This window comes from Python bivittatus, unplaced genomic scaffold, assembly GCF_059951505.1.
Source record: "Python bivittatus isolate LINGU-HERP-01145 unplaced genomic scaffold, Pbiv_v1 ctg000320_np1212, whole genome shotgun sequence".
Classification (NCBI taxonomy): domain Eukaryota; kingdom Metazoa; phylum Chordata; class Lepidosauria; order Squamata; family Pythonidae; genus Python; species Python bivittatus.
Genome location: NW_028277052.1, coordinates 3801058 through 3827865, shown reverse-complemented (window position 1 = coordinate 3827865; position 26808 = coordinate 3801058). Strand labels below are relative to the sequence as shown.

General features: G+C 43.4%; 1 protein-coding gene across 2 annotated transcripts; it reads left to right on the top strand.

Annotated features, from left to right (window-relative positions):
* Positions 1-1155: 1155 nt before the first annotated feature.
* On the top strand, positions 1156-26808 carry TRIM29 (tripartite motif containing 29). Of its 2 annotated transcripts, none has more exons than XM_007434327.3 (9): positions 1156-2007; positions 12917-13012; positions 14767-15000; positions 15430-15628; positions 19021-19107; positions 19644-19736; positions 22491-22592; positions 22852-22928; positions 26697-26808. In XM_007434327.3, exons 1-9 carry the CDS (start codon positions 1156-1158, stop codon positions 26757-26759), a joined length of 1803 nt encoding a protein of 600 aa, XP_007434389.1. In that variant the 3' UTR covers positions 26760-26808. The 2 variants fall into 2 exon arrangements, with proteins under 2 accessions (XP_007434389.1, XP_087995281.1); XM_088139155.1 differs by having other exon boundaries at positions 19021-19114; positions 19627-19736.

Sequence of the window (26808 nt, the reverse complement as noted above, 5' to 3'; positions counted from 1 at the left end):
TTCAAAAATTGGAGCGTAGCTGGTGTTTCTGAAATGGAGTTGGAGGGGGAGGGTGGTGCACCCATGAGGAAACCTTAATGGCCAATTACACCTGGACACCTACAATATCCTTATTTACTGAAAAGCCTCATTAGGAAGGTAAGTAGATGCTTGCATAAATGAGGGTATTATTTGCAGGGAAAAGAGTAATGTGTACGTGTCACGCATGAAGTCAGGGCAGGGGAAATAAAGGAGGCGAGAAGGATGTTCCTCTCTGATCACTGGTATCCACAACATGAATTCTGCCCGGTATTCACGGTGAACGTGAAGTAAACATATTTTTTAACCATGGACCTTTATCTCTGGCCCGTCCTCATTCATTTAAATAGAAACTGCACGGGAGTTTGCAATTATATTCCGGAAATAAAATAGATGGATGCAATGTTGCAGGTCTGCAAAAGATAATACCCAAAGCAGCATTTCAAAGTCTGGGATGACCAACTTCCACTATATTTCCAGTTGTCACAGAGAACCCTGATGGCATCTGGTGCTGAGGGTGCCATTCTCTAATTCTTGATGTTTAGTAGCTGGTTTCTTATTCTCTTCATGAATTTTAATCGCCAGCTAAATTGCTTATGTTCATGCATCCCGCTTAATAAAACTTGCCTTCTGGATATTTTCACCTCTTTGGCTAATTCTGCTCATGCATTCCTGCTGTCAAGAAGTAGCTATTTTTGAAGCAGGTAGCAGGCCTGCTGGCTGGCTCCTAATGAAAATAATTTTTGAAGAAAAAAGGGAGAAGAAGAAAGCGTGACACATAAACAGCCTTTCATTCCCCAACCTGGTTTGACAGGTATGTTTTTGGGTGTGGAGCGCCTTCTATAATTAATCTGGATCCCTTGATGCCCTTTGTAATATCTCTTTCCCTCTCCTCTCCCTGACTCTCCCTGTATAATCTAGGTGTTTCCCTTCTCCTCCCCATTTTCCAGGTGTGGCATTTAGGTAATGCTTTTCCTGTCTTCCTTTTTCATTCCTTGCTGGGATTGAGGCCTGTGAACTTGGCTGTTTCTGTAAAGAAAGGGCCAGTTAAGGCTGCAATTTGATTCTGTCCCGCACAGAGCTTGGCTGCGGAGGAAGAAACCAGAAAGCCAGCGCGGAGAGAAAAAGGGCCACAGGATGGAAACAGCTAGGACATCCAACGGGACCACGGGCAAGCAAGAGGAGGCAAAGAACCCCTCTTCTCCCAAGAAGGAGACAGAAGAAGGGAAGAAATCCAGCAGCCCAAACAAAGGTGAGAAAGAGGCCAATAAAAACAACATTGCCCCGAACCTGGAGACAGCTCAGCTCAAGAATTCCATCTACTCTGGAGGTGATTGGAAGAGGCCGATCATCCAATTCGTTGAGTCTTCTGATGAAAAGAGGGCAACCTACTTCAATGTGGAGGCAGGAGAGGCCAAGAAGTCAAATTTCCCTACAGGGCAGCTAGGAGAAACTCGGAGGTCCCAGGTCTCTTTTCCAGAGAGAGGAGATTTGAGGAAGCCCCTGTTCAACATGGAGATGAAGAAAAGTTTCAGCAGTGAAGCAGAAGTGAAAAAGCCACTGTATTCCAGTGGGCAGATTGCAGATCTAAGGAAACCCATAATCTCCCTAGGGGAATCTGGAGAGACCAAAAGGACCAACTACAACAAGGTCAGTAGGGTATCTAGTGGAAGACCCCGTGTGAATCTGGAAGAGGTCCTTTGTGACTCTTGCATCGACAACAAGCAGAAGGCTGTGAAGTCCTGTCTGGTGTGTCAAGCCAGCTTCTGTGAGCTTCACCTGAAGCCCCACTTTGAAGGGGCTGCTTTTCGAGATCACCAGCTTCTGGATCCCATCAAGGACTTTGAAGCCAGAAAATGCCCCATACATGGCAAGACGATGGAGCTCTTCTGCCAGACCGACCAAGTCTGCATCTGTTATCTCTGCATGTTCCAGGAACACAAGAACCATACCACCGTGACGGTAGAGATTGAGAAATCTGGCAAAGAGGTATTGTCCTTTTCTGGCATATTGTTAAATCCTTACTCTTTCTTTCCACACCAGGATCTTTGGAAGGAGGCATTTTCACCCAAACAGCAACAAATCTTACAAATAATCTAAATTGAATGCTAAGTGGCATTTAGCCACTTAACTTTCCTATCTCTGGGCTCTACAATGAGCTAATTGGCACGGGGATATCCATCATTTGATTACTCAATGCATGCTGACTTGCACCTGTGCACGGTTGCATCGCCTGCATTTGAAAGCATTTCATTTGGAGTAATGGAGCCTCAGTGAATTGTTGCTCTAGCTTGTTCATGCTGTCTCCTGAGGCTGCCATAACCACCTACGGAACATGCCTGTATGAGTCAATCCCTGCCTTTCAAGAGGAAAGACCATCAGGGGTTACATTTACTTATTCCAGTCTATATGCTGCTCCTATCACAAAGATTCTGACCTGAAGTTACGATCCAAAAGGTGGAGTGGGGGGAAAGGGGGTGAATTTTAGACAGTACTGAGTTTCTTTGGAATTGGAATTCTTTGGGAGGAGTGGGATATCAGCAAAGTCTGTGTGTTTTTACACGGAGGTTGGTGGGAGAAAACACAACATCTGACTTGGTTTGAACAGATGAGTAGAGTTTTAGTAAGTACTGGCGTTTCCCCTGACATACTACTGCAAAAGTGAGTCAAAATAAGACTGTTCTCTTGAGGGCTAGTCTTTAGGAAAGCGTTTAAATTTTTGGTTTCCATACCTTGGGTGGGGGACATTGCTTCAGAGAAGTTGAAGAACAAAATGGTCATCTTTGCTGACCATTTCTGAACGATATGGACATGAATGAATAGAAAGGGTTTTCTTCCAATGTCACCTCCATTGCAAGAGCTGTCTCTGTCTTTCTTTTTTCTTTTCTCTCTCTCCTTCTCTTTTCCCTTCATCATCCTGAAACGGTCCTCTTGCAGTTGGTGGGGTTAAAATGGGAAACAGTCAACTTACATAGGACGGTGGAGCCATGCCCATAATATTTCTTTATGAAAGAGATGGTTAGGAAAAGAGTCTCATTCTCCATCTAGTCTAGTCCCTGGAAGGATGACTTGCTGCAGAAGAGTTACTTCACTGACCTTTCAGCCAAAACACATACCGCAAGGAAAATAATGCTAATTTTTTAAAGTAATCATTTTGACTTGTGGCCCCTGTAAGGAAGGAGATGGAAACTTGCTTTGTTTGCTCCTCCACCTCCCCAAGCGTTCCTGGCTTCATCGCAAGGTCTGTGCGCAGGCAGTGATTCACAAGACATGCTGTGACTTGATGTTGGCTGAAATTTTCTGGAAACTATCGACCGGTTTTGCATTGCTAATGCAGATATAGATGGGGAAGTGTATGCTGTTTTTAACTTCACTCTAGCTTGAAATCCATGTGAGAGACGTTTCTGTGAACGCCACCACAAGCTGGTTGAGTGAGAGATGGTTGAGACAAGGAAATAATTTTCAGTTTCAGTGGTGCTTTTATGACAAACACTTGACCCATTTGAAAACAATCTAGGCCAGTGTTGTCCAAACTTGGCCACTTTAAGATGAGTGGACTTCAACTCCCAGAATTCCCCAGCCAGCCATGCTGGCTGGGGAATTCTGGGAGTTGAAGTCCAGTCATCTTAAAGTGGCCAGGTTTGGACAACACTGATCTAAGCGTACATCACAGAATGGGCTCTAAAATCACAAGTACTAAAATTATCCGGGGTGAATGTTTCCTTTTTCACATTGTATTTTCAAATTCTGCAGGTTATCTGTTTATCGCTCTTTGTTCCCAAGAAGGGGAATCTGCGGTGTTCCCATTTTATTCTTGCAACAGCCTGATGAAGGTGATTAAGTTGAAAAGGAGCCCATGCAGGTGTGACCTGGGTTTGGGGTACTTTGGGCTGCTTTAAAAGACTTTCACGTATTTTAAAGACTCCGTTTCCCTAGGCCTAGGTTGGCTTTGCCTCAGTACGATGTGTAAACCCAGCAGTGGTGATGTATTCAGTAAACCACAGTTCAAGAAACTGTGGTTTACAGCATGATGTGTGAACTTATTCACTGGCTTCTGAAAAACCCACAAGGGTTGCAATTCCCCAAGGATTTTTTCTGTCTTGTAGGCAGCAAACGATGCCTTTAGGGATTAGCAAACAGGCAACATTTGCCAGCTTCTGAACTTTAGACCAATTTGTGAGGATCTAGCAGGATTACATAGATTTTTGAGCCTTGTGGATGGCCGGGGAAGCACTAAAAACTGAAGTGTCATATTACCACCCATCTTGCATTCGAAACTCTTGGTTCTTTTTTCTTTTTCTTGCTGAGCGTCTAACCTCTTTTCATCCCTGCCAAGCTTTCAGCTCCACTCATTTAAAGGAACAGTGTAAAGGAAGTTAAACACTCAATAGAAGCACTGAAAAAATGTCTGAATAGCATTTCCTTTTGCCTGGAGATTTAATTTAACAAGCGTTCTTTCTCTTTAGGAATGCAGGCAAAAGAGTTTGGCAAACTGTATTTGTGAAAGTCAGATTTTTTTTAAAAAAATACTTCTTTTTCAATAGACTATTTTTGAAGGTTGTATCTCCCCCCTTCCTCCTCCTCCTTAAAAAAAAAAAACACTGATAAAATATCATCAATCCTTAACCACCCAGCCTTTTGGTATTTCTTTAAATAACAAAGAAATGGTAGTCTGGATCTGGTCAAATTTCATTTGACAGAGAAGTTTTGGAATTCCTCTCCTCCCCCTTCCTTTTGTGGGGTTTCACAAACTGCCCTGGAAGTGAGTGTTTGCCATCTACCCAAAGCAGTTTGCAGATGAAGCAAAGTTCAGAGCCCTTGGCCGGCCTTGGACGCAGACGCACGAATACGGTGCCCTCCGTTTCCTGGGGACTGGCAAGGGGTTTTATATTTTGTAACACATTTTCTCTTGGAGAACCACCAAAACTTCAGGGAAGACCATTGAACAGAATCAGGTGATGCTTTCTTGATGAAACAAAGCATGCTTGCCCTTATACGTGTGTGCAGCAACTCCGCGATCTGGTTTTCCCCCGTAGTCTTTAAATGGTGGTTTATTTATTCGATTTGGAGGTTGCCCAACTCCAGAACAACTCTGGGTGGCTTACAGTTGAAAAACAATAGAGAGGGAATCTACAAGTCTGGGCAACCATATCCCATACAAAAACATGCACCGTCAACTATCCTACCTGAGAGGACAGCCAGGTTTTTAAAGACTTCTGGAGTCTCCTTAGGGTGGGAGCAACATGGATCTCTGCCGGGGGGGGGGGGGGGGGGGCTCATTCCAGAGGGCAGGCACTGCAACAGAGAAGGTGCACTTTCAGGGTCTGACAGATGGCATTGCTTGATTGAAGGGACTTGAAGTGCACCAACTCTGCCCAAACCTAGGTGGTCCCTCAAATAATCCAGCCCAAAGCCATGGAGGGGTTTATAGGTAATTAATAAAGAGCACCTTGAATTGCTCTATTACTACTACTATGATTAGTAACTTACTACTAGTAGTAAGTAGGAGTAGAAGTATTTGGACAATTCTTAGATTTAGAGATAAAGCTAGACTTAACCCTAAATGACCAGCATTTGCTGAGCGTCCTTCAGAAGAGAATATATATAACAATAGCAGCAACAATAAGGTTGTTGCTCAGACATCTGCTTTCTCCTTTAGTGGAATATGGGAATTGCGTTCCCAGTTCAGAGCTTGCAACGTTCAGCAGGGCTAGCTATGGGAACTCTTCATTAAACCGTGAAAGAAAATGAAGGAGAAGAGGGTGGTGATAGAGAGACTGGGAGGGTGTCTGCAAGGGGAAGGGGAGCAAGATGACAGTTATGACCACAATCAAACCCCACTCATTGTTTTACACTTATTGCTATGTAAGCCCACTTTATTTAATAATTCACCTTTAAAGAAATCAGGGCTTTACCTGGGGTGGACAGTCTTTTGTGGCTGTGGGGCACTTACCTTGCCGAGGAGGGTGTAGATCATAGTGGGTAGGCCTATGATGCAAATATCTCACCCCCATCTAGGTTCACACAGCATATTACTCATGGTTAATTGAACCTCACTTTGCTCAATTAATCCAATATGCTGGGTTTGCACACCACAATGAACTTTCAGCTAGGTACAAGCTTCACGCAATCCAGCTAGTTGGCTAGTTCTGACACCATTACGTTGGACAGACTCAGATTCTAGTGAGACCAGGATTTCCTGTATTTTTTGGAATTTGGGGAGGGAGTTTGGGGGTTTCAAGATACAGAAAACTTCCTGCTGGAGTTATTTTAAGAGCTACCCTACCCTCTGTCTTAGTCTGTCAGAACACCATGCCAACGATCTGACTCTTTGGAGGAGGTTTGAACCTGGTTTTCATGCTGGTCCACCTCAGGTCACCCAGCCCTGGGCTTGGCATGTTGCATGAACATGTAACAACCCTTATGCTTGGTGATGCAGATCAGGGTTCCAATCAGGTCAGCTGGGAATTCACTGGGTGACCCTAGGCTAGTAGTTTTCCTTCACCCGAGCAAAGCTCCCAGAGTTATTTTGATAAAGGAGAGGCAATTTCCATGCACGGATGTCCTCAGGGGTGTCAACGAAGCTAAGATGATGTCTGCAATGGCACGATTGATGCCATGCCCCATTTTTGTTTGTCACAGTATATATCAAAACACTGGGGCTTCACTAGCATGGTCATAACTGCCATCTTTATGTTCTTTACACTCCCCCCAGTGGACCCCATTGTTTTTCGAGTTGCTTTGGGAGGAAAAATAGGGGCAAATGTGAAGATAATGCTTATGGAAAAGGAAATCCACAAGCACCATAAATTAGTCTGCCAGCTCTCCGTCCTAAAAAGCTGTGTTTCTCAACCTTGGCAGCTTGAAGATGTGCGGACTTCAACTCCCAGAATTCCCCAGCCAGCCTGGCTGGCTGGGGAATTCTGGGAGTTGAAGTCCGCACATCTTCAAGCTGCCAAGGTTGAGAAACACTGCAAAGAGTCTCCAATTTCATTTTCAATTCATTCAGAAAGGGGGGGCAAGGAGATTGAGTGATGCCAAAGGCATGCTTGATTTGGATTGGGGTGGACTGAGAGAGAAAAGATGAAACCCTTTGTAGAAAAAGGGTTTTGAAAAGAGGGCCAAGGCGATGTGGGAATGTGTGGGAGGAAGGCCGTAGGGGTAGCAATTAAAAAAGAATCGAGTAATTGCAGAGAAGGGAGAGAGACATCACGGCAGCTTGAATTTCTTGTTCCCCAACAACAAAGGAGGGGCCTTCTCTTGCGTCCTCTTTCAAGTCCAGAAGCTGGTGACGATGTCCCTGCAAAAGTTGCTGCTGAATTTTAATTTTTTATGCGACAGAAGGGGGAAATGATTAAAATCCCATAAAGGAGTTGTATTAATGAAATATAAATGAAATAATCTCTCTTTCTCTTCCCTGCTTCTTCCTCCCGGCCCCTTCTTCTGCCAAAGCAGCTGGCCCAACAGATGGCTCCTTAAGTAAGGAGGTTACTGGTGATACTGGAAGGGAATGATGTGTGTTGTAGTCCAACACATCTGTCGAACATTGGTAGAACGTCTAGTTGAGAGTCTAGAAGTCTGCATGTGTGTGCGCGCCTCTGTAGTTGTGGACGATACCTTTAGACTTGACTCCATGGGAATTTTGACTGCTATTTAGCTTGCAGGTGTGAGAATCTTCTGCTCATTTACTATCCTTGGGTTTAAGTTGTTCGCTCGCTAAGGGTTCAGGTTCAGAATGTTAATGCCAGGGTCGGGTGGGCAAAGCAGGAGCAACATAGATTTTGCTCCAATCTGTCCCATTGACCTTACGGGGCAACAATCTCATCTTAATTAATCTACTTTAATTCATCTGTTGGATTGATGAATGCTGCCAGGTTCTCAGAGGTCAGTGCTGGACAGCAAGAGAGAAATCTCAGTAAGTGAGCAGACCAGAAAGCGGTAGTATGTCAAATGGGTATAACTGGGTGAAGACAGGAGGTGATACAAGAAGGGACGTGCTTTGGGGAAATTTTTTAAACTGTCATTTCTGGCTTAGTGCCATGTATGAAGTGGGGCTGTGATGGCTTTGTTAACTAAGATGGCTTGCAAATGAACACTGTACCCATGAGCCAGGGCTAGTCTTTAGAAGAATGGCAGGGTCAACAGCTAAAGGGTATGGCGAGGTTAGGTTGACTGATGTTCTCTAAAATACTTGAGCTTCAATTCCCACAAGCGATTGGCTATGCTGGTTGAGGCTCATGGTTATTAAGTCTGAAATGTGCTTCCTCCTGGTTTAGGAGTCCAGAACACTATGACTGATTTATCTATAGCCCTAAACCATAATTCACATAACAAACTAGACCTTGACCTGCCAACCACAGAGGCTGAGAGTTTACATAACACTTGAAGGCACAGACAGGCAATCTCCATGTTGGCTCAATGAAATGTGTGAATCCGGCCATACTGTGATTGGTAAGTTAAGGGAGGGTGGCTGTAACAGCTCTCTCTTGATTAATTAGGGAGTTCAGAGGGACACGAGAAAAGTGTTAGTAGATATTGGTTATGTCCATATAACACACTTATCCAGATCAAGTAATGAGCATTGGGTGAAAGGCACAATGACTTTTATTTTTATTTTCATTTATTTATTATTAAATTTATATGCCGCCCATCTGCCCCAGAGGGTGACTCTGGGCGGCTTACAATTAAAAACCAAGACAATAAAAACAATAAAAATATAAATAGCCCCCGATTAAAACACAAACAACAAATCTATAAAAGCGATATACAAATCAAAAAGATGGGGGAAGCAGGATCGATCATCCCACGAGCCAGTTCCAGCAATGCTGGATGACTTTATACACATCAGGACATCATTGTGCAAATGACACATATCATGTAAAGGCCATCAGTTGTGTTGTGAGATTATGATGCAAGTGGCGTTGTGGTGCAGCATGCCATCATGACATACATGTTTATTTTATTTTTATTTATTTTATATTTCAAATTTGTTACCACCCATCTCCCTGCAGAGCAACTCTGGGCGGTTTACAATAAAAGAATAAATATTAATTAAAATGGAATAAATATTAATTAAAAACACATTACAAAACGTTCCTATAGGTATAATAAGTATCATCCAAGATGCTGATGTTGCTCCCCAAGATGTCTAGGAGTCAGATAAAGACTTACCTGCTGCATTTGTATTAGAAGGTGGAGTTGGTCAGAATTTCTGGACATATTCTGCAAGCCCTTTTTATTAGTTTAGGGTTCAGATATTGTGCAAAGCCCCCAACATGGGTGACTTCAGGCTAACTTTGCTGTGTGAACCCTGCCGTGGGAAGTCCCAGTGAATTGCTAGGAGGAATTTCGTGGGAGACCATTTTTGCATCCCTTTGGATTTAAAGAGACCTCACATGATCTCTTCAACCGCAAAGAGAAATCCCCTCCAAGGCACAACCCTTCCGCCTTTGTAGCATGGCAGCTTGGCGAGGGCTCATTCAGTGCTTGAAGGGCATTTGGGAGAACACCAAGAACTTTTCTGAGCATTAATAAGAGGATTGACTGGCAGTCTGCATGGCTTCGTGATTTCTGCATGCACCAGATGTGCCTGTTTAATAAATTAAAACACTGGCTCACTTCTAAACTTGCTGGTCCTCCCTCATAATCTATTATAGATCTAATTATATAATGTTGCCGTCCAAGTTTCACTGAGATGGCTGGATTGATTCTTAATCTGTTGCTCTTCTTTATTTCTGGGGATAAATCAACAGCTAATTCTTGAAGATGGTGAAACTGGATATTTGCAGGCCATTTGAGACACAGCCACTGGCCCTTTCCTTAAACCTTCTGCAGAAATTTTCCTCAATGTGCTTGGTCTTCCTCTGCAAGGGTCAATATTCTAGCTGGGCAACTGGATGGTGCTTGGTGCCAGTTTTTCCTTCTCACAGACCCCCTCCAATAGGCTGCTGTGTGCAAAAGTCCTTCTCAGCATCTAGGGAGGATAGGAGATATGGAAGAGCACCATGGCTCTTGGCTACAGAGAGAAAGGGAGAAATCCCAGAAGCTGGGAAACTGTTCACCCACACTTTCAGAAGCAAAGCTTCAGATCTACTTCCATAATATTTCTTCTGGAGTAGAAAACAAACCAGCTGAAAGGTGCTTTCCCCCACACTATGGCATCTGTGCAACCCCTGCGTGTAGATGAGGTTCAAACTCAAGGACATTGTTTGTGTACCCTACTGAGCCAACAGTCAAACAAGACTGCCTATGCAAAATTGCAACTCAAGGTGGAACCTGTATAGCTCTTCCTGTTGAGGGAAATCCTTGGTGCTGACTAGGAATTCTGGGGTTGGTAGTCTTGATACAGCAGAAAGGTTCCAGGTTAGGGAAGGTTGTTCTAGAGTTAGCATTGGACACGCCCGTGCAAATGCCATAGATATACCTTGAAGACATTTTGAAAACAGGCAGGTGCTGACACGAATGCAGGCATTCCTCATGCTTTTTGGCCTTCTCCCCAACGTGTACCTTTCATACAGCCACTTCTGCAACCTGAAGCAACACAGTTCCAAAAACTCCATTATGTAGTTTCCAGATTAGTGCGGAGATCGTATTGAACGTGTATATAATATGCAATTAAATCAAGGGAGTGAATGAGAACTAACCTGGGTTCAAAGGCCAGGACGAGCTCTTCTTTCTCAGATGAACTTGAGCGGTGTTGTAAGAGAGCTTTTGTTCAACTCAAGAGTGGTTGAATATAGGGGGGAAAAATCGCTCTGGGATACTTTAAGAGCTTGGTTCACAAGCAAGAGAACAGGAAAGAGAACAGGATTGTTACAATTTATTCAGCAAACCATTATTTAAAACTCTTGTCTTTGTTGGAGTGGTGCCAACCATTGCATTATCTTTATGGTGTGCCTCTATGGTGCATCATTTTTATTTTACACCTCCTATTTTAAGCTAACTTGTTCAAGCACTTTTACTGTTAATGAAATCAGGATGCAAACAGCTTGTTCAGTGACAAAACATGAGAAGAGATGGAGAAGTTTTTTGAACCCGGTGTAGTACTTCCACCCTCCTCCACTCGCTGCCTTAGCTATTGCTCTGTACACCAGCTCTCCAAAAGCATTCTGAATGTTTGCAAAGACAAGTTGTGTGAGAAAATTTACGCTCATTAATTGTTTCAGGGTTGCTTCAGGCATACAGAATTCTGCAAGTAGTCCAGATGAGTGAGAAGCATTTTTTTGACAAATGATCACCCATTCCATCCTTATCTTAAGGAGAAACCTACAAATATAGCTTTTGTGCTAATGCCAAGAGGTAATCTGATCCAAGACAGAAAGGAACTCCTGAAGTGGTTCTTGGCTTAGGGATCCGAAGTCACTCTGCAAATGTCTGTCTCCTGAGACCAAAAAGGACAACTTTTAAAGAGCCTTGGGCCACAGAAAGGGGGTGTGGACTGTGAAAAGTAGGTACAATCAAAACCAAGCAGGAGGCAGGTCAAAGCCCAAAATTTAATTGCATGTAATTTAATTTACATGTAAATTAAATTATATTAATTTAATACAGTTCATATGATTATCCTTCATGCGTTTCATTTTTTTCTCTTCTGCCAAATTAAAAATTACAATGTAGCAACTTCTGGAGTGGCCCCCGGGGGTCATACGTAGCCTCGGGGACCCGTGCAGCTGAAGCAGAGCGAGCAATTTCTCCAGCTCTTCAGCAAAGCTTGGAATGTTATGTGAGGCTAGAAGGACGATTTGCATCGAATAGGTGAATGCAGTGAATTAATCCTAATAGCTAATGCATTAATTAGGTACTATAACTAAATGGCACCTCCTTATCTATATGCCGTATAACTCTGTACATCAGATGCTGTGGCAAATAACAATGCAGATACTTTGCCTTCAAATATTCAGTTTGAGCTTCCCAGAAATTTCCAGGTGTCTTCTCTGGGGGATGGAGGCTGGACTGTATCATCTTTGCTGGCAGGACTAGATCATGTTTGCTTCTCTGTGAATCCGGGGGCTCAGTTGGATGCGAATACATATAACTGATACGGGATTGACATTTGCTTGGTGTATGTTTTATTGATGGATTGACTGATTGATCCTATTTGCATAGCCGCCCATCTCACAAGAGAGTGACTCTGGGCAGCGTCATCGAGGTAAGAAATTGCACCTGGGTGGAGGCCTAATCAGTTCCTCAGCTTGCACCAATGTGAACACATCCATGGATGTGTAAGGCCCTTTGTGTTATCAGATTGGCACTTTGGTCGTGTACTTGCTGAAAAACCTGCGAATGTGTCTCCTTCACTCTAGCTCCTGTCTGCACATATCACATCTTAAAATGGAAAAGGGGGAGCTGCATCGATGGATTCAGGCCACGCTCCGTAAGAGTTTCCCTTTCTCTCCTTCAGCCTGCCTTGTTCACAGGCCAAAGGGCCAGACCCAGACTCCACAATCACGTTGCAATACCATTTCTGCCAAAGGCATCTTCCGACTTGTTGCACCATCAGGGTGACGTCATCCCCTAATTACACCAAAGGCATGTAGAGTTGGAAAGACACACCCTGGGCACAGTGCTTTGATACAAACCCAGCTGGATTTTGAAATCAACCTCTTCTCCCTGCACCTCTTGATGAACAAGCCCGTATCCCCCCACCCCCATTTCTTCCCAAGTGATTAATAAAAATAGATCCGACTGCTTCTAAGCCTCTTTATCTTTCCTACTTTGCTTGAGGAGTTCAGAGCTTTTGGCCCCACTGGAGAGCAATCTGGGTGGCTTCCAAGTCCAAATCTTGGCTTGCCAAGAACCTGTAGCTGTAGGCCCTGTGGTTCAGGACTAAAGACACGAGTGAAGAGCCTCAGCTGGCTTTGAGCTGCTTGATTTCATCACTCTCCTTCTTTCTCTCCTGCAGACTGAACTCTCTTTGCAAAAAGAGCAACTGCAGCTGAAGATCATTGAGCTTGAAGATGAAGTGGATAAGTGGCAGAAAGAGAGGGACCGTATTAAGGTGAGTACGCACCAACGTCCTCCCTCTTCAATCTTCTCGTGTTGTTTCTTTATTTCCCATTTTGAGTTTGCTTGTTTTCAACCAGAGCATCCAAGCCAACTAAACCCTTCCACATATTGGCTTGACACCACTCCCACACCAGCATGGCCCTTTTGTGATTTCACAATGCTGTTTTCTGTTCATCAGCTCAGTCAAGCTCTACCTCACTCAGCTGTGGTTTATTGCGAATCACTGCAAGTTTGGTTTGGCCTTTGAGATGTTGGAGTTCCATGGAACTTGGGGGTGTGCCATTTTCTCTTTGCTGGAAACTCCCAACTCTTGGCTGCTTAGTCTTCTCCTCCTCGGGCATCGTGCTGAGATGCTACTATTTCACTTTTTAATTTGTGCCAAGGTAGCACAAGGATATAATTCTTTTTGGTGATCCTAACTTTTTGTTAGGATCCCACCCCATCTCCATTCAGTCAGAATCTGGCTTCCTGTAGCTAAAATCCATTATTCCAAATGTTTCACTCTGGAATGATGAAGAACAAATTTTGATCTTTTAGGTGATGCTTCTTCAGGTATTTGATCCCACCCCTGCTCATTCTTCTCCTTGTGTTTCCATCCTTTAACCTTTTTGCTGGGATGTCGTTGCTGGTCCCTGCCAACTCTTTTCCAAACCTGTCCCAGGTCTCTGAGTCCTTCTTAAGGTCTGGTGCCCAGAACTTGCCCCTTTTCATGAGGTGAGATCTGACCAAAGCAGAATTAATTCAGAACTCTTATTACTATTATTTCCTGTGAATTTTACAATAGCAATGACTCTATTTTGGGGGATAAACATGCATAGACAAGAATCATGGGCTTACTCATACAACAAGGCTCCCAGAATTTCACATCATTTGTATATGGTCTTCTTGCTGTGATCGCAAAGAACCTGCCTGTGCATTGGGAGGAATGTAGCTGAGAATTTGTATGTGGGTGGAAAATGTTCTCTGCGGAAACAAATAACTCTCCTTGAATGGATGCTGGGAAGCATTATGAATGAATGATGAAGCCACAAGTAGATACTTCGTTAGATCTTGGCTGCAAGTTGTGGCATGATCTTTGCAAACAACTGTGGTTTCCCCTTGCTCAGCAAATGTTAACAATAGTTAAAAGGTACGGTCCTAAAGCAGGATGGTTTCTTTTCTGGGATTCAACAGCGCTCAGAAGGGGTAGCTGCAAGAAGAGCATCTAGAATGTGAATAACAAGATTGAAATTACCAACTCTTGGTTCCCTATCCCATATCTAAAATACATGGCTAGGAAAATGAGACTTTGCTGGACTTATTACTTAAAAAAGGAGCCAAAATGTACTTTTTTTTTTTTTTTTTTGACAGAGGGCCATCTCCAAAAAGTTGTAGGTGGGGTAGGGAATACTTCATTTCATTTACCATTAAAATTATATCTGGTTAAAGATTATGCCCCAGCCATGGGTTTAATAAGTTCCCCTGTATGACTATTTTAAAATTACAATTGGGTAGCTATTTCTGGAGATCCTTGAGAGTTATGCCCCAAATCTTCAGGGACTTTGATTTAAAGTGAGGATTTTAAGTAAGGGTCAAAGTCCTCTGATTTAAAGTGAGGATTTTCATAAAAAGATAGGTTCACGTCCTTACAAAATACAGAGTCCTTTCCTGAAGGAAGAACTTAGCTTAATTGTTGCTCTGCAATGGCTGTTTTGGGTTTTAATGAAAAAGGGGGTTTTCCCTCTCCCTTTCGTGGTCTCTGTTTAGAATTTTACTGCCAACGAAAAAGCCACAGTAGATCAGCATTTCAAAGAGCTGATCCGTGACCTGGAGAAACAGCGTGATGAAGTCAAGGCTGGTCTGGACCACAGGGAGAAGATCGCGGTGGAGAACATCAAGGAGATTGTGGAGGAACTGGAAGAAAGAGCCAAACTGTTGCAAGAGGATAAGGAAACCAGGGAACAGATTGGCCAGATTAGTGATTCTGTGCTCTTCCTACAGGTACTGTTTTCTCTTTTACTTGGGAGAACAAGGTCTATCAACAAACATGATTTCAACCTAATCAACTGCTAATGTATTGACTCTATGATACAATCTTGTCAGAGTAAGAAAAGCTTTTATTTGCATGTGAATGTGTCTATCTAGTAGCAACGTTGCCTTCCTCCCACTAAAATTATTGCCACAAATTAATGCAGATGCATATTTATTCTGGCTAGCAGTGGGGAAGGATCCACCTGGGGTAGCTTTAATAAGGTTAATTAGCCAAGGGAGAATTTCATTTGGTTTATATTTGAGGTAAGCCTGCCCCATTCACACTTCACAAACTCTGAAACTGGAACATCAGTATGTGCTGAAACGGAGAGTCTTCCAATTTTTGCAATACACTTTGAAATTCAAAAAGTTTCTTGTTCTTCTTCTTCTCCTTCTCAGGAATTTGGAGCAATGATGAGAAGCTACGTTATTCCTCCATCTCTGCCAACGTATAGCATCTTGCTTGAAGGAGAGAACATGAGTCCAGCGATGGGGATACTCAGAGACGACCTCCTGAACGTATGCATGAGGCACGTCGAGAAAATCTGCAAGGCAGACCTTAGCAGGAATTTCATTGAGAGAAACCACATGGAAAATGGTAGGGGGAACTGAGAGCAGAGTTATTTATTTATTTATTTATTTCATTAATCAAACGTATACACCACCCATCTCGCTGCATAAGTGACTCTAGGCGGCTTACAAGTAAAAAGTGATTAAAAAAATGATAAAAATCTTAGCAAAAATATACAAAGCTGAAAGACAGAGAGAGCGTCCTCAAGCCACCAACCACCCCCAGTACTGCGAACCCCCATTGGGTCCCCATGCCAGTTAACAGAGCCAGGTCTTGACACTCTTCCAAAAGACCAAAGGAGTAGGGGCCAGTCTCACCTCGGGGGCAAGATGTTCCACAGGGTGGGGGCGACAGCAGAAAAGGCTCTCCTCCTAGACCCCACCAGTCGAAATTCTCTAGCTGACGGGGTCCTTAACATGCCCTTCCTGATGAAGCGGATGGAACACTTCACCCACTTGGGTCAACGTAAGCGGGTCGAGATGGTTCCTCAGGTAACCTGGGCCCATGTCCATTCAACCTTGGGCCACACAGGTTGGGAGGGGCAGGTAATTATGATGAGGTATAGGAGGAGAGACTCATATCAAGCTACTCGGTTGTCTCCATGATCAGGAGAACATTGTTGTGCTTGTAAAAGTTAGAAGCGCCTCAGGCAAGCTGGGGATGATATCATGGGTGGCATCACATCAGTCATTTTTTTTATGTTGATATAGTGATAACCTTTTATTGCTGCGCCTTGCTGTTTTGCCTGTGTTGTGCAATCACTCATAATCCCAGCTAATATTTGATATAATTCTTAGTCAGGTGTGTTACCCTGAGAATTGCTAGATCACAATAGTGAAAAGAAGAAAAAGGCTGAACACAATTTTGATCTTTCTCATTTCTGAGATACTTATCTCTAAAATGGAGATAAGCTTTCACCGCCTTGTAAGAAGCAGTGAAAACAAAAATGAATTCCCCCTGATACAGGGATGAGGAATCTTGATAGTGCATCTTGGGTCCTCAGATGCTTAGCCCAGGGCAAGGGGGAGGCTGGTGGGGATGACCAAGTAATGATTTTATCATCTTTTCATTTGGGAAGGAGAGAGGAGGAGACAGCCTGCACTTGTTGAAAAGGTCTTTGATCTATTACTTGATGAAAGTCATTGTGGATACCTCTAGCCTTATTGTTTCATTATGATTTTGATCAAACATACCTTGAGTTATTCCTTGGCCAAGGGAAGGGTCTCAAACCCTCTCTAGACTTCAGGTGCACCGAAGAGATGGAGATTTGGATTACTCCAATGCATTGGGAGAAGTAACTCAGATATATAGATATGTATGTATCTAAGGGGGATTTTGGTGAGTGTGATTCCAGGCATCTGATTTGTTTGCTGGTTTCCTAAGATAGCATTTAGCCACACCAGCAGCTTAGAAATCTGAATTCTGAGACTATTGGAGAAGGGTTGAGTTGGAATAGTGTGTGTGTCCACATTTCATGATAGCCTTATTCACACTATAGAGAGAGGAAACAGCAGGAGTTCACAATTATAATTATCATGTTAACTTCTTTTCAGCCTCACTTCTTTGGTCTATAAACTGGGAATAATACTGTTTGAGCCTGTATTACAAGGCTGTTGCAATATGAGTTGCAAAGCACTGGAAATACATCTTTTTCAAAATACAATAGCTACTAGGAATGAAGGGACAAATGGTGGGAATGTCCAGATGTGTGTCATTAAATAGCCCCCCCAGGGTATATTATATTCCTCAAAGTGTTGGTCTATAATAAAGCGAATGCCCCCAATTTAGACTGACTTTGGAAGGGATACTTTTACATTAGGCAGGGAAGGAAAAACATGCAAATATTTGTATTGTATGCTTTTTTATCCCTTTGGCGAATAGCAGTTTTGTGATCCTTGAGCTTCAGCAGGAGAGGTCAACATCTGCAAGATTGCAGGCAGAATTGCAACAGGCGCAGAATTGCAATAGAAGCTCCCCCCTTTATACATATGCGTGGTGTTGCTGTGTAGACAAAAAGGATTTTGAACACAACACTGTGCTTGGCATTTTGTAAAATTTGATCCCCACCCACCCCTGGACACCACTGCTTTTGTGCATGAGTAGCAATCTCAATAATGAAAATGACCTCAACTTTTTTTATTCTAACATCAAGGACAAAACTAAGAACTCTGTTCTCATTTTTCCGCTGTCAGCTGGATTTCAACATTATCAAACCAAAGATGCTCCCGTCTTTTGCTTAGATGGAGGTTTTATTTATGTTCCTTTAGGACAGCTTTTTCCCAGCCTGACTCGTCATAAGAATTTGCACTATCCCTAATAACTACCTTGACTGATCTCAAAAAGCTAAGCAGGATTTATGCATGGATATGAAGTAGGAAATCCCAGGACTATGGGCTAGACTGGGAAATTAGATGATAGATGATAGATAGATAGACCCTAACCCTAACCCTAACCCTAACCCTCTATCTATCTATCTATCTATCTATCTATCTATCTATCTATCTATCTATCTATCTATCTATCTATCTATCTATCTATCATGGGATAAGCAGTGGCAACCCATTTCTGTTATTTTTGCCAAGAAATGACATGAATGCGGCAGTGTTGCAACCAGGAGTTGAGCTTCACTAAAACAAAACTTTAGCTTTTAATAAAATACAGATATATTTATTCTGGCAAGATTGTCAATGCCTTCAAAATAAGAGGCTGGAAGGAGAAGACTTCACTGGGTCTTCATATTATGTAGTTTGAAATGATTAAAAGCTGATAGGTATTGATAAATCATGGACAACTAAAGAGGAAAATAGTATGTGCCATGTCTAGCCAGCCAAAACCCTGCTTACCTCACCTGCTTTTGCCCAGGAGGAAAAAAAAAACACCTTAATATTCACTTCTTTAATTGGCATCTCATTTAAAGACAACAGCACTGCAATTTTCCCAATGGATGAATTCAATGGGCAGTGCCCAAAGTGATAACTTCCTATCACCTGTACTGGAACAGTGGAGAAGGAACAGGAAGGAGGCATCTGTCGAGGTTGGTTGATGGTTACAAAAGGCAGATCAAACCATAAAATGTCAGCTTCCAATGAGATTTCTGCACAGAGTCTCATGAGTCCATGCAGGGAGCCAACTTCTGTACTCTGAAGTTCGAACAAGCGACCCTTGTTTCTCTTCATGGTTAGCTTGCAATCTTCTCCCTACTGATCTGGACACTTGACTAAACAATTCACACCGCTCTTGCCTGCTGGTGACCAATTTCAGCTGTTGACCTCAGATTTCCACTTGCAGGAAGACTTCCATCTTAGCTAAAAAGACAGGGCTCCCTGCTTTCACAAAGCAATATCTAATCCTCCTCATTTTGTGGCTGCTGTTTATCTCCTAATAACTAAGGTTCTTGCTTTGGTCTTCTAATTTTGCAGGGGATCACCGTTACATGATGAACAACTTCTCTGACTGGAACCAGCCTGATAGCCTGAAGAGGTTTTCCATGTTCTTGAATCCAAAAGGTATGAAACACACCCTCCTAAACAACGTACCCAGTTGCCATCTACATTTCTTGGAGATTTTTTTTCTTTTTAATGACTTCAGTCTGAAGCAACCATTTTGCACCAGTTTCCTTGGCCTAAGAAACAGGAGAGGAGACTTGGATCCCCTAACTCCTCTGCAAACCATGATTAAATAGAAAGGCTGGGATATAAATATTTTAAAGACAGAGAGATGATTCTCCATTTTCTTTAACTCACTCACAAAGGGCATCTCGAGCTGCCCATTTCTCTGCTGCACAATGTGAATGTCAACATAATTGGAGCAAGGCATAACCCATGAGTGAGTAATTGAAAGTCCACTCAGAGGGAACGATTACAGTATGCTGTAAGAGCAATGGGCAATTTTGCGCTCTTGTTTTCTGAACAAAATTGCCTCCCCAAACAGTCAATTATCTCTCTTGCCTTCCAATCTCCTGCTTACCAGTGTTTCAATGATGACTCTAGGAGAACCTCACCCACCTTGTTGACTAACGTCTGGCCTGTATTCTTTCATTTAGGAGGAAATTACAATACACGAGCTTGGGAATTTTCTACCATGCAAACTGCAGAAGAGACACTTACATCAGGGAACTCAGCTTTCTCGCTGAAAGGTATTCGTCACGCCACCTCAATTTTTTCTATCCTTTTGAAAGGTTTCCACCTTCCCTGTAGTCCTGCTCCTGTGCCCAGGGCTATAATTCTTTTGCAGACCATCTGCTTTCACATGTATCAAAACCGTCATATCATAATGTATAGCAATTGCTTATAGGCGAGCCAATGGGCTGAGTTCAGATCAAAGTATTATAAGAGAGAGAGAGAGAAGCTAATAACTGAACATGGAATTAAGAGCTGTTAATGGATTAGTTCAGTGTTTCTCAGCCTCAACCTTGCTGGCTGGGGGATCCTGGGAGCTGAAGTCCACAGATCTTCAAGTCGCTGAGGTTGGGAAACACTGACTTAGTTAATAGCTCATGTGTCCTGAGTAATGAAGATGGTCACATTAGGCCATTGAATGGCTGTCATTCCAGGACATGAGAAGAAGCTCCATCGCTGACTTGCTTTCTTCATTCTCATGTTTTCTTGCATCAGACTCCGGTGAAAGGAGAGTTGATGTTACTCTGGCTTTTATTTATTTTCCCATATCTGCTGCCCTCGAGATACGTGGGGAAAGCTACCTGCAGAATTCCCCATGCCCAGTGGGAATCTGTGAGTTGCAATCCCAAGATTTCTAGAGGGTAGGTAGCAGGAGAGGAATATAGGTTGCTGTTTGTAGGTGTAGTCTTTCCGTATCTCCAGGGTTCACCGTCTTCTTTCATAGCTAAGCCATCTACATTTAGAATGTACATTGTAAAAGCTGCACACGCTCAAGAATTTAGTCAAAGCTTCACAAAGACAGTGAGGTTGTTCTAACAAAAACTCAATTCGAGTGAGCCACTTCAACTTCTCCCCTTGACCTGGTTACCCTTCAAACTCCTTGTTGAAAGCAGGGCCTGAAGAGAGTACCCTCCTGAGCATGCAGAGATTGGTCAGGGTGATACTGTTGGTCTGCCAACTGAAGTAAGCTTAGAAGTTGCCCTTTATGGATACTACGCTTTGGGTGAGGTATCTCTGATTTTGGGAGCACAAGATGGCATTACTGTGGGAGAAGGCTGAGAAAGACAAGAATGATCAGGTTGGTGAATGGTTGGGGATCAGAGGAGGCAGGATTATAACAGCAGCCTCTTGCATTGTGTGAAAGCAAAAGTTCACCTCATAGAGTAAAAATAAGTCTTGGCCTCCTGTAAGAAGCTCTTGCCACCCTAAAACTGCAATGCAATTATTGTCGAGGACAGCTGTCATCCTATTCTCATGGCCTTTCTCTCTGTCATCTATCTTGGGATAGATTTTCTTTATTGTTTTAGAGCTAGGTAATTTGTGAAGGCCACAACACCCAGGACAGTAAAGGACTGTTCAGACATTGACCTGAACACAAATTGGGTGGGAGAACAGAATAGCATATGACACATATACATAAAAAACAGGTGAAGCTTCAATCATACTGCCAGGGCCACCATCCTGACTCTTTTAACCACATTATGTAGATACCGCCCCTCTGTTTGGATGGACATTTGGCTCCATCTGCACCACTAGGAACCCCCAATTTTCTCAAAGGTTCCTGAATCATGCCAATAGGACAATTCTGATGCATGTTATGGCCTTTCAAACATTTTGTCAAACCTGTGCTGGAATCAGATGGTAGACTTTGCTGCTGTAAATGAACTCAGGTCTATTCCCTGCTCCATGCATATTCAGATGATTTGTGGAGCAACAGTTTTTAGACTCGGTGGTGTCCTGACTCTAGGCAAGTCATTTCTCTGTGTTATTGTTTCATCGCTTAGCAAAAATCGCTCTGTGCTCTGGAGGGTGGCAAGGATAAATTGCAACTGAGTAGATTCCCAAGGCACCTAGATTAGGGTGATGTATGAATGCATTCACAAACACAGTTCAGTGGGAGTCACAGAAGGCATGAGAGAGAGAGAAAGAGAGAGCGAGAAAGAGAGAGATTGAGAGAGAGAGAAGGGGGTGAGCGGAAACATTCCGACCAAACCTCACATTCAACTTTGCACCATGTCAAAATTCCAGTCAGGAAGAGCCAGACAGGGCCAGCTTGTCACAGTCAAGAGAGAAAAGTTGTTTGTCTCTTGCCTAAGCACTTTCAGCCGAGGCTCAATCCATTCACAGGGCAAAAAGGGTGTTTCTGAAAAACAGAAGCGTATTCTGTTTTGAGCTGATACGCGCCTTTGCAACAGCTGCGTTTCCTCTACAGGAGAAAAGGGAGAATGGCTTTTCAGAAGATGACATTATTCTATTAATTATTATTAACAATTCTGGGAGTTCTTTATTAATAGAATAATAGGTCAAGTAATTAAGAACATTGGACATGATTAGAAACAGGATTTTTTAAAAAAAAAATTAGTTGATCTAATATTTATCAGTTGCAGTCTTTGCAGGAATACATGTATACATTTGGGGACCCTGGAAAATTTGAGGAGAACTTGGCATCTGGGCTTATGCCAATGGAAATCCCAAAATTTCAAAGGGCTGGATATTCTCCCACGGTTTCCTGACCTCTATGGAGTTCAGGTTTTCAATTTCCCTCTTCTTGAAGTAGCAGGTTAAGATTTTCAGTGCTTCTGAGCAGAAAACCAAATCTGCTTTTTTACATGGTGGTTCCAGTGCCGGACCTGACCAATCCTGCTGTTTTCCTGATACAGACTCTGGGATCTGTAGTCTTGGTGCAGCACTCTTGGGGTCAGGCCCAAAGGGGTGGAAAGTTTGGACGGTTCTACCCACCTCACCATCATGTTGCTTCTTCTATTTTCCAGTTGGCAATGGAAGCAAGATGCCGTATCAGTTCCCCCCAATTGGCCAGAGTTCACCTGGGGATTTCAGCAAGCAGTCTGACGGCAGCCTCTATACTAAGAATGGTATTTCAGGGCTTCTTCCTGAGTTCCTTTAGTCTCTTCCTTCCTATCCTGTCTTTTCCTCTGGATTTGTTCATATGTATTCATGCCAAACTGCCCAAAAGCTGCTGCATTTGGGGATTGCTCCATCTTACTAACTTGGAGGTGGGTGGAAATCATCTGGCACTCCAGTGAAGTGTCTTTCTAATTCAGCAAAGCACACCAATGCAGCCAAGAAAGCACGTTTTTGAAGTAACCAAGCTGCCTTGTGTCTCCCCACCAGCCTATCCTTCAATTGTGAGGCACCAAACTGCTAAGGCACAGCCACAGACATGGAAATCTTCCAAACAAAGCATGCTGGTAGGTCATCACCACCTCTTCCCTCCCCTCTCCCCTTTAATTTTATTGTATTAACCCTCAACGGTCCAACGATCTTCTCTGATTGATATAGAGATGCTGCATTTCATGCACTTTGCCCATAATGTTTGGTGGCTTTGTGAATTCTGTTTAGAAACCACTGGCAGGTATCAATGGGGGTCAACCATGTAGCTTTAGGCAGAAAAAAATCACCTGTCTCCCCCCCCCCCGCCAACTACTCCTCATTGGATCCAAGGAAAGAGAATTTGCTTCTGAAGTTTCTTCCAAGGGAGAGGAATTTTCAAGAGATTCTCCTAGATGAAGTATAAGTGTTCTTGCACATATTTATTAATGGAGGTGTTCAAAGGCAACGTGTGAACACTCTACCCTTTGTTACAGACCTCTGTCTTGCACTTATTTAGTGATGGATGGAGGTGGACAAGGGTTATGTGGGAACACCCTGCCCTTCATTACTCAACATCGCCCCACATACGATGGAGGTGGCCAAGAGCTAAGTGGGAATCCCCTGCCCTTCTTTGCGCAATCTCCCCTCCAGCACCCTGCAACCTCCCTGGCTTCCCGTTTGCCTTCCCAAAGTATCCAGCCAATGGGTGTGGCCAGTTTTTAATTGCATAATCATCTCCCCTGTGGCTGCAGCCTCCATGCCCCCCCCCCAGGGAATTCTTGTAATCCCAAGGGAAGCCATCAGAGGGAATTCTTCCCAGGGGAGCCCCATTTTCAGTGGGGGAGTATAAGCATCCAGGGAGGCTTCAAAGTGATGGATAGTCGTGTCATCAAAACACCACTTCCAGAAAGAGCACCCTCTGTGTCACTTCCAAGAAAAACGTAAACACAACATTCCCAAGAGAAATCCAAAAGAAATTTGCAAGCAGAGTGACAGTAAGGTACAAGCCTCTTTCCTCAAGAGAAGACAGCCTGAGAAATGGCAAGGCAGATTTTTATTACAGCATTAAACCCATGTCTGTTTTCAGCTGCAGGTTGCACATGACCCAATGTGCATGCAATGCTGACGCTATCAAGCCCACAACTCCTCCAAGAGGGAGAGGGTCATGCTTCGGCTTGAGATCTAACCTCTGGAGAGAAATCAGTCTACTGTAGAACCCCCCCCCCCCGAGTTTTACTCTCTGATGCATTTCACTCACCCATCTATAAGGAAGAAATTATAGTCAGAGAGGGTTTAGGATTTAGAGGAAATGATTAAAGAGGATCAAGGACAAGATAGTGGCTAAGCTGTGTTCATGAAGGAGAATCTTGATGCTGGTGGCTGTGTTTTTAAACAAAAAATAATTAACTGCACAGCATCCTAAGAAACAGCAGAACGTAATCAAGGATACAAAAATCTTAAGCTACATAGTGACTCGAACGTATTCTGGGCATAACCATGCCAGCATATCTGACCTCTGCGATCTGCACGAAATGGGGTCTTTGCTGTGTTGGACCCTCCCACTCACCTTACCTGCTCAGATGGGTGGCAGATCGAACCAACAACAACTTCTGGTGGTAGGTAATGCCTGCCCATCCCGCTCCCCGAGTCCTGCTCTGCATTCCAGCATTTTTCCAACCATATGCTGTTCCTGTAGAGGACAAAGCGCACCAGCTTTGTAAATATTCAGGAAGGGTGCTCAGTCTTCACAAATCCCATTTATATTCTCCAGTTATACACCACAGCAAACAATTGGGCTGGTAAATAAACAACATTAAATGCCCCAAGACAAAACACACTTAGACTAGATTTCACATACCTAGCAGAAGCTTTTGTGGATTGTTAGGCCAAATCACCTGGCTTTTAAAACCACTTGAAATATGTACACATTTAAGTAATCTGTATTCCTAAAGTAAGATCGGTCAGTGTGAAGTCCAGCAGTCCAGCCAGGGAGAAATCTGCCCACTTCCTCGTTGTGGCTCATGAAAAAGTAGCTTATTTTCTTCTTCAATTAGCTACAAAACCCACTAAAGCTTCCGCCAAAGGGGAGAAGTTAGCATGTGGATGGAGGGTCCAAAAGGGCAGGTTCTGGTGTAGAACCTATCGCAGATCCTTTCTCATCGCTCTAAGGAAGGGCCTTTCCTCACAACTGACTTAAACTGGTCTCCACCGTCTCTTGAGCTGGCCCCAAACTATGCCAGTGTGATATTTTCTGCCCCGTCGCTGATCTCTACCCCACCTCCATATCCAGGGTCTGCCAATCTACTAATTTCCCTCCAAGGGAACAAAGCTGAACAGATTCTAGACACCTCAAGGTGTTTAGAACACCTTGGATGGTGTTGGGAGAAGAGGGAAAACATCAGTACAACCAGGGATGACTTATGCCTGTCCCATCAGGGCTGGGGGATGAAATGAAGGCCTTGGCATGGGTCTGGTGGTGTCCATAGGAGGTTACCATTTTGTCATTGTGAGATGTCATGATGTATGTAGAAACAGGGTGGGGCCTGCACTGGGGTGCTGCAGTGTTGCTGATGGCATGGGCCAAGAGGAAAAATTAGTGTTTAAGGGGCATGATTGTGCCACTGTTGTGTGTAAATGAGGACAGGGCATCTGTTTCTTTAGGTTGACAGCATATTCCTTGGTTTGGCCGTGTTTTTGGGAAGGAAAGTCTCTTATCAGATCAGAGAGGCAAAAAGGAAGAAATTGGGGACCAAATGCAATTTAAATTTTTAATGAAACCATTTCAGAATTGATTTGTTGGAGCCCGGCATAAATACAACAATAGTATTAATTTAAAAATGTACAAAGCTAATCCCAGCATCTATCATCCTCTTTCTTTACCAGAAGCTGGTGCAACTAATTTTTTGGGGGCATATACAGAGTTGCTGGAGTGTATGCATTGGGGGGGGGGAGGGGGAAATCAAGACAAAAATGAAATGGACTTCATTTCCTTGACATTTAAATGTAATTAAAAATAGCATAGTCCATGTGATTACTCTCCAGTCATGCATTTAATAACTTCCCCCTTCTGTCTCATTCACATTTACGATTTGGGATCTGCCACTGGAGAGGTCTGGAGACTATGATCAAGGTTTTTAGGGGCCACAGGAAGCATTGAGGATTTAGGCCATGCACCTTGGATTTACATGGGACCCCAAAGATGCTCTTAGAAAACACAAATGGAGGGTGTGGTTAGCAGAGAGCTTCATTTGGAAGTATGCCCATCTGCCTGGAGAAAAATGAAAACAGTTGGTGGGGCATATTCTGAAAGGCTAGAGAGACTGGCAGTTAGCACTTTCCCGTGATGGTTGGTCTTCAGGTAATTTAATGTTTTGTGGCTGGCCACAATTACCATGTTTAGGTGAGCTCTACCAAAAGTAATCTATCTTGAGAGGATACAGGATGCACTCTCCAAAATCCTCTTGGGCCCAGTGGCTCCCCAAAATTTCATATCCCTGCTTTAAATGGACAAATACTGGAGGAACAGGAGTTGATGGAGCTTTGTGCAATTCAGCTGTAATGATACATGGGAACAACTTTGGGAGACCAGGTAAAGGGATGCTGCCTAGGGAACCATCTGATAAGAGGGAGCATAGCCCGCAGCTGCATAATGGGTGGAGCAAGAGGCTCAGAAGAGATTGTCTCTAATTTCTTAGGGGTAAAGGAGACAGTGGGAGAATTGTACTTTCAGACTTGCAAGATTCTGTTAATGTAGCCATACCATAAAGTAGAATTAGCTCATCTACTTGTGTTTCCTGTCTGGTTTACCTGGAAGGGCTGACACAAGCCAACTCACTGCTCGGTTTATCTACTTTCTCCATCCACAGTCTCATTACCGCCCCTTCTACGTCAACAAGGGCAATGGGGTCACCTCCAATGAAGCACCCTGAGGAAGATGGTTGGGGAAGAGGAAGACATGCCAACAATAATGTCTGTGGA

What these genes read in the sequence shown, in the direction of transcription:
- TRIM29 (XM_088139155.1), top strand. Translation starts at nt 1,156, where the DNA reads ATGGAAACAGCTAGGACATCCAACGGGACCACGGGCAAGCAAGAGGAG. An exon ending in AAGAGAGGGACCGTATTAAG is followed by an intron (nt 13,013 to 14,766) that starts GTGAGTACGCAC and finishes GTCTCTGTTTAG; the next exon opens with AATTTTACTGCCAACGAAAA. An exon ending in ATTCTGTGCTCTTCCTACAG is followed by an intron (nt 15,001 to 15,429) that starts GTACTGTTTTCT and finishes TCTCCTTCTCAG; the next exon opens with GAATTTGGAGCAATGATGAG.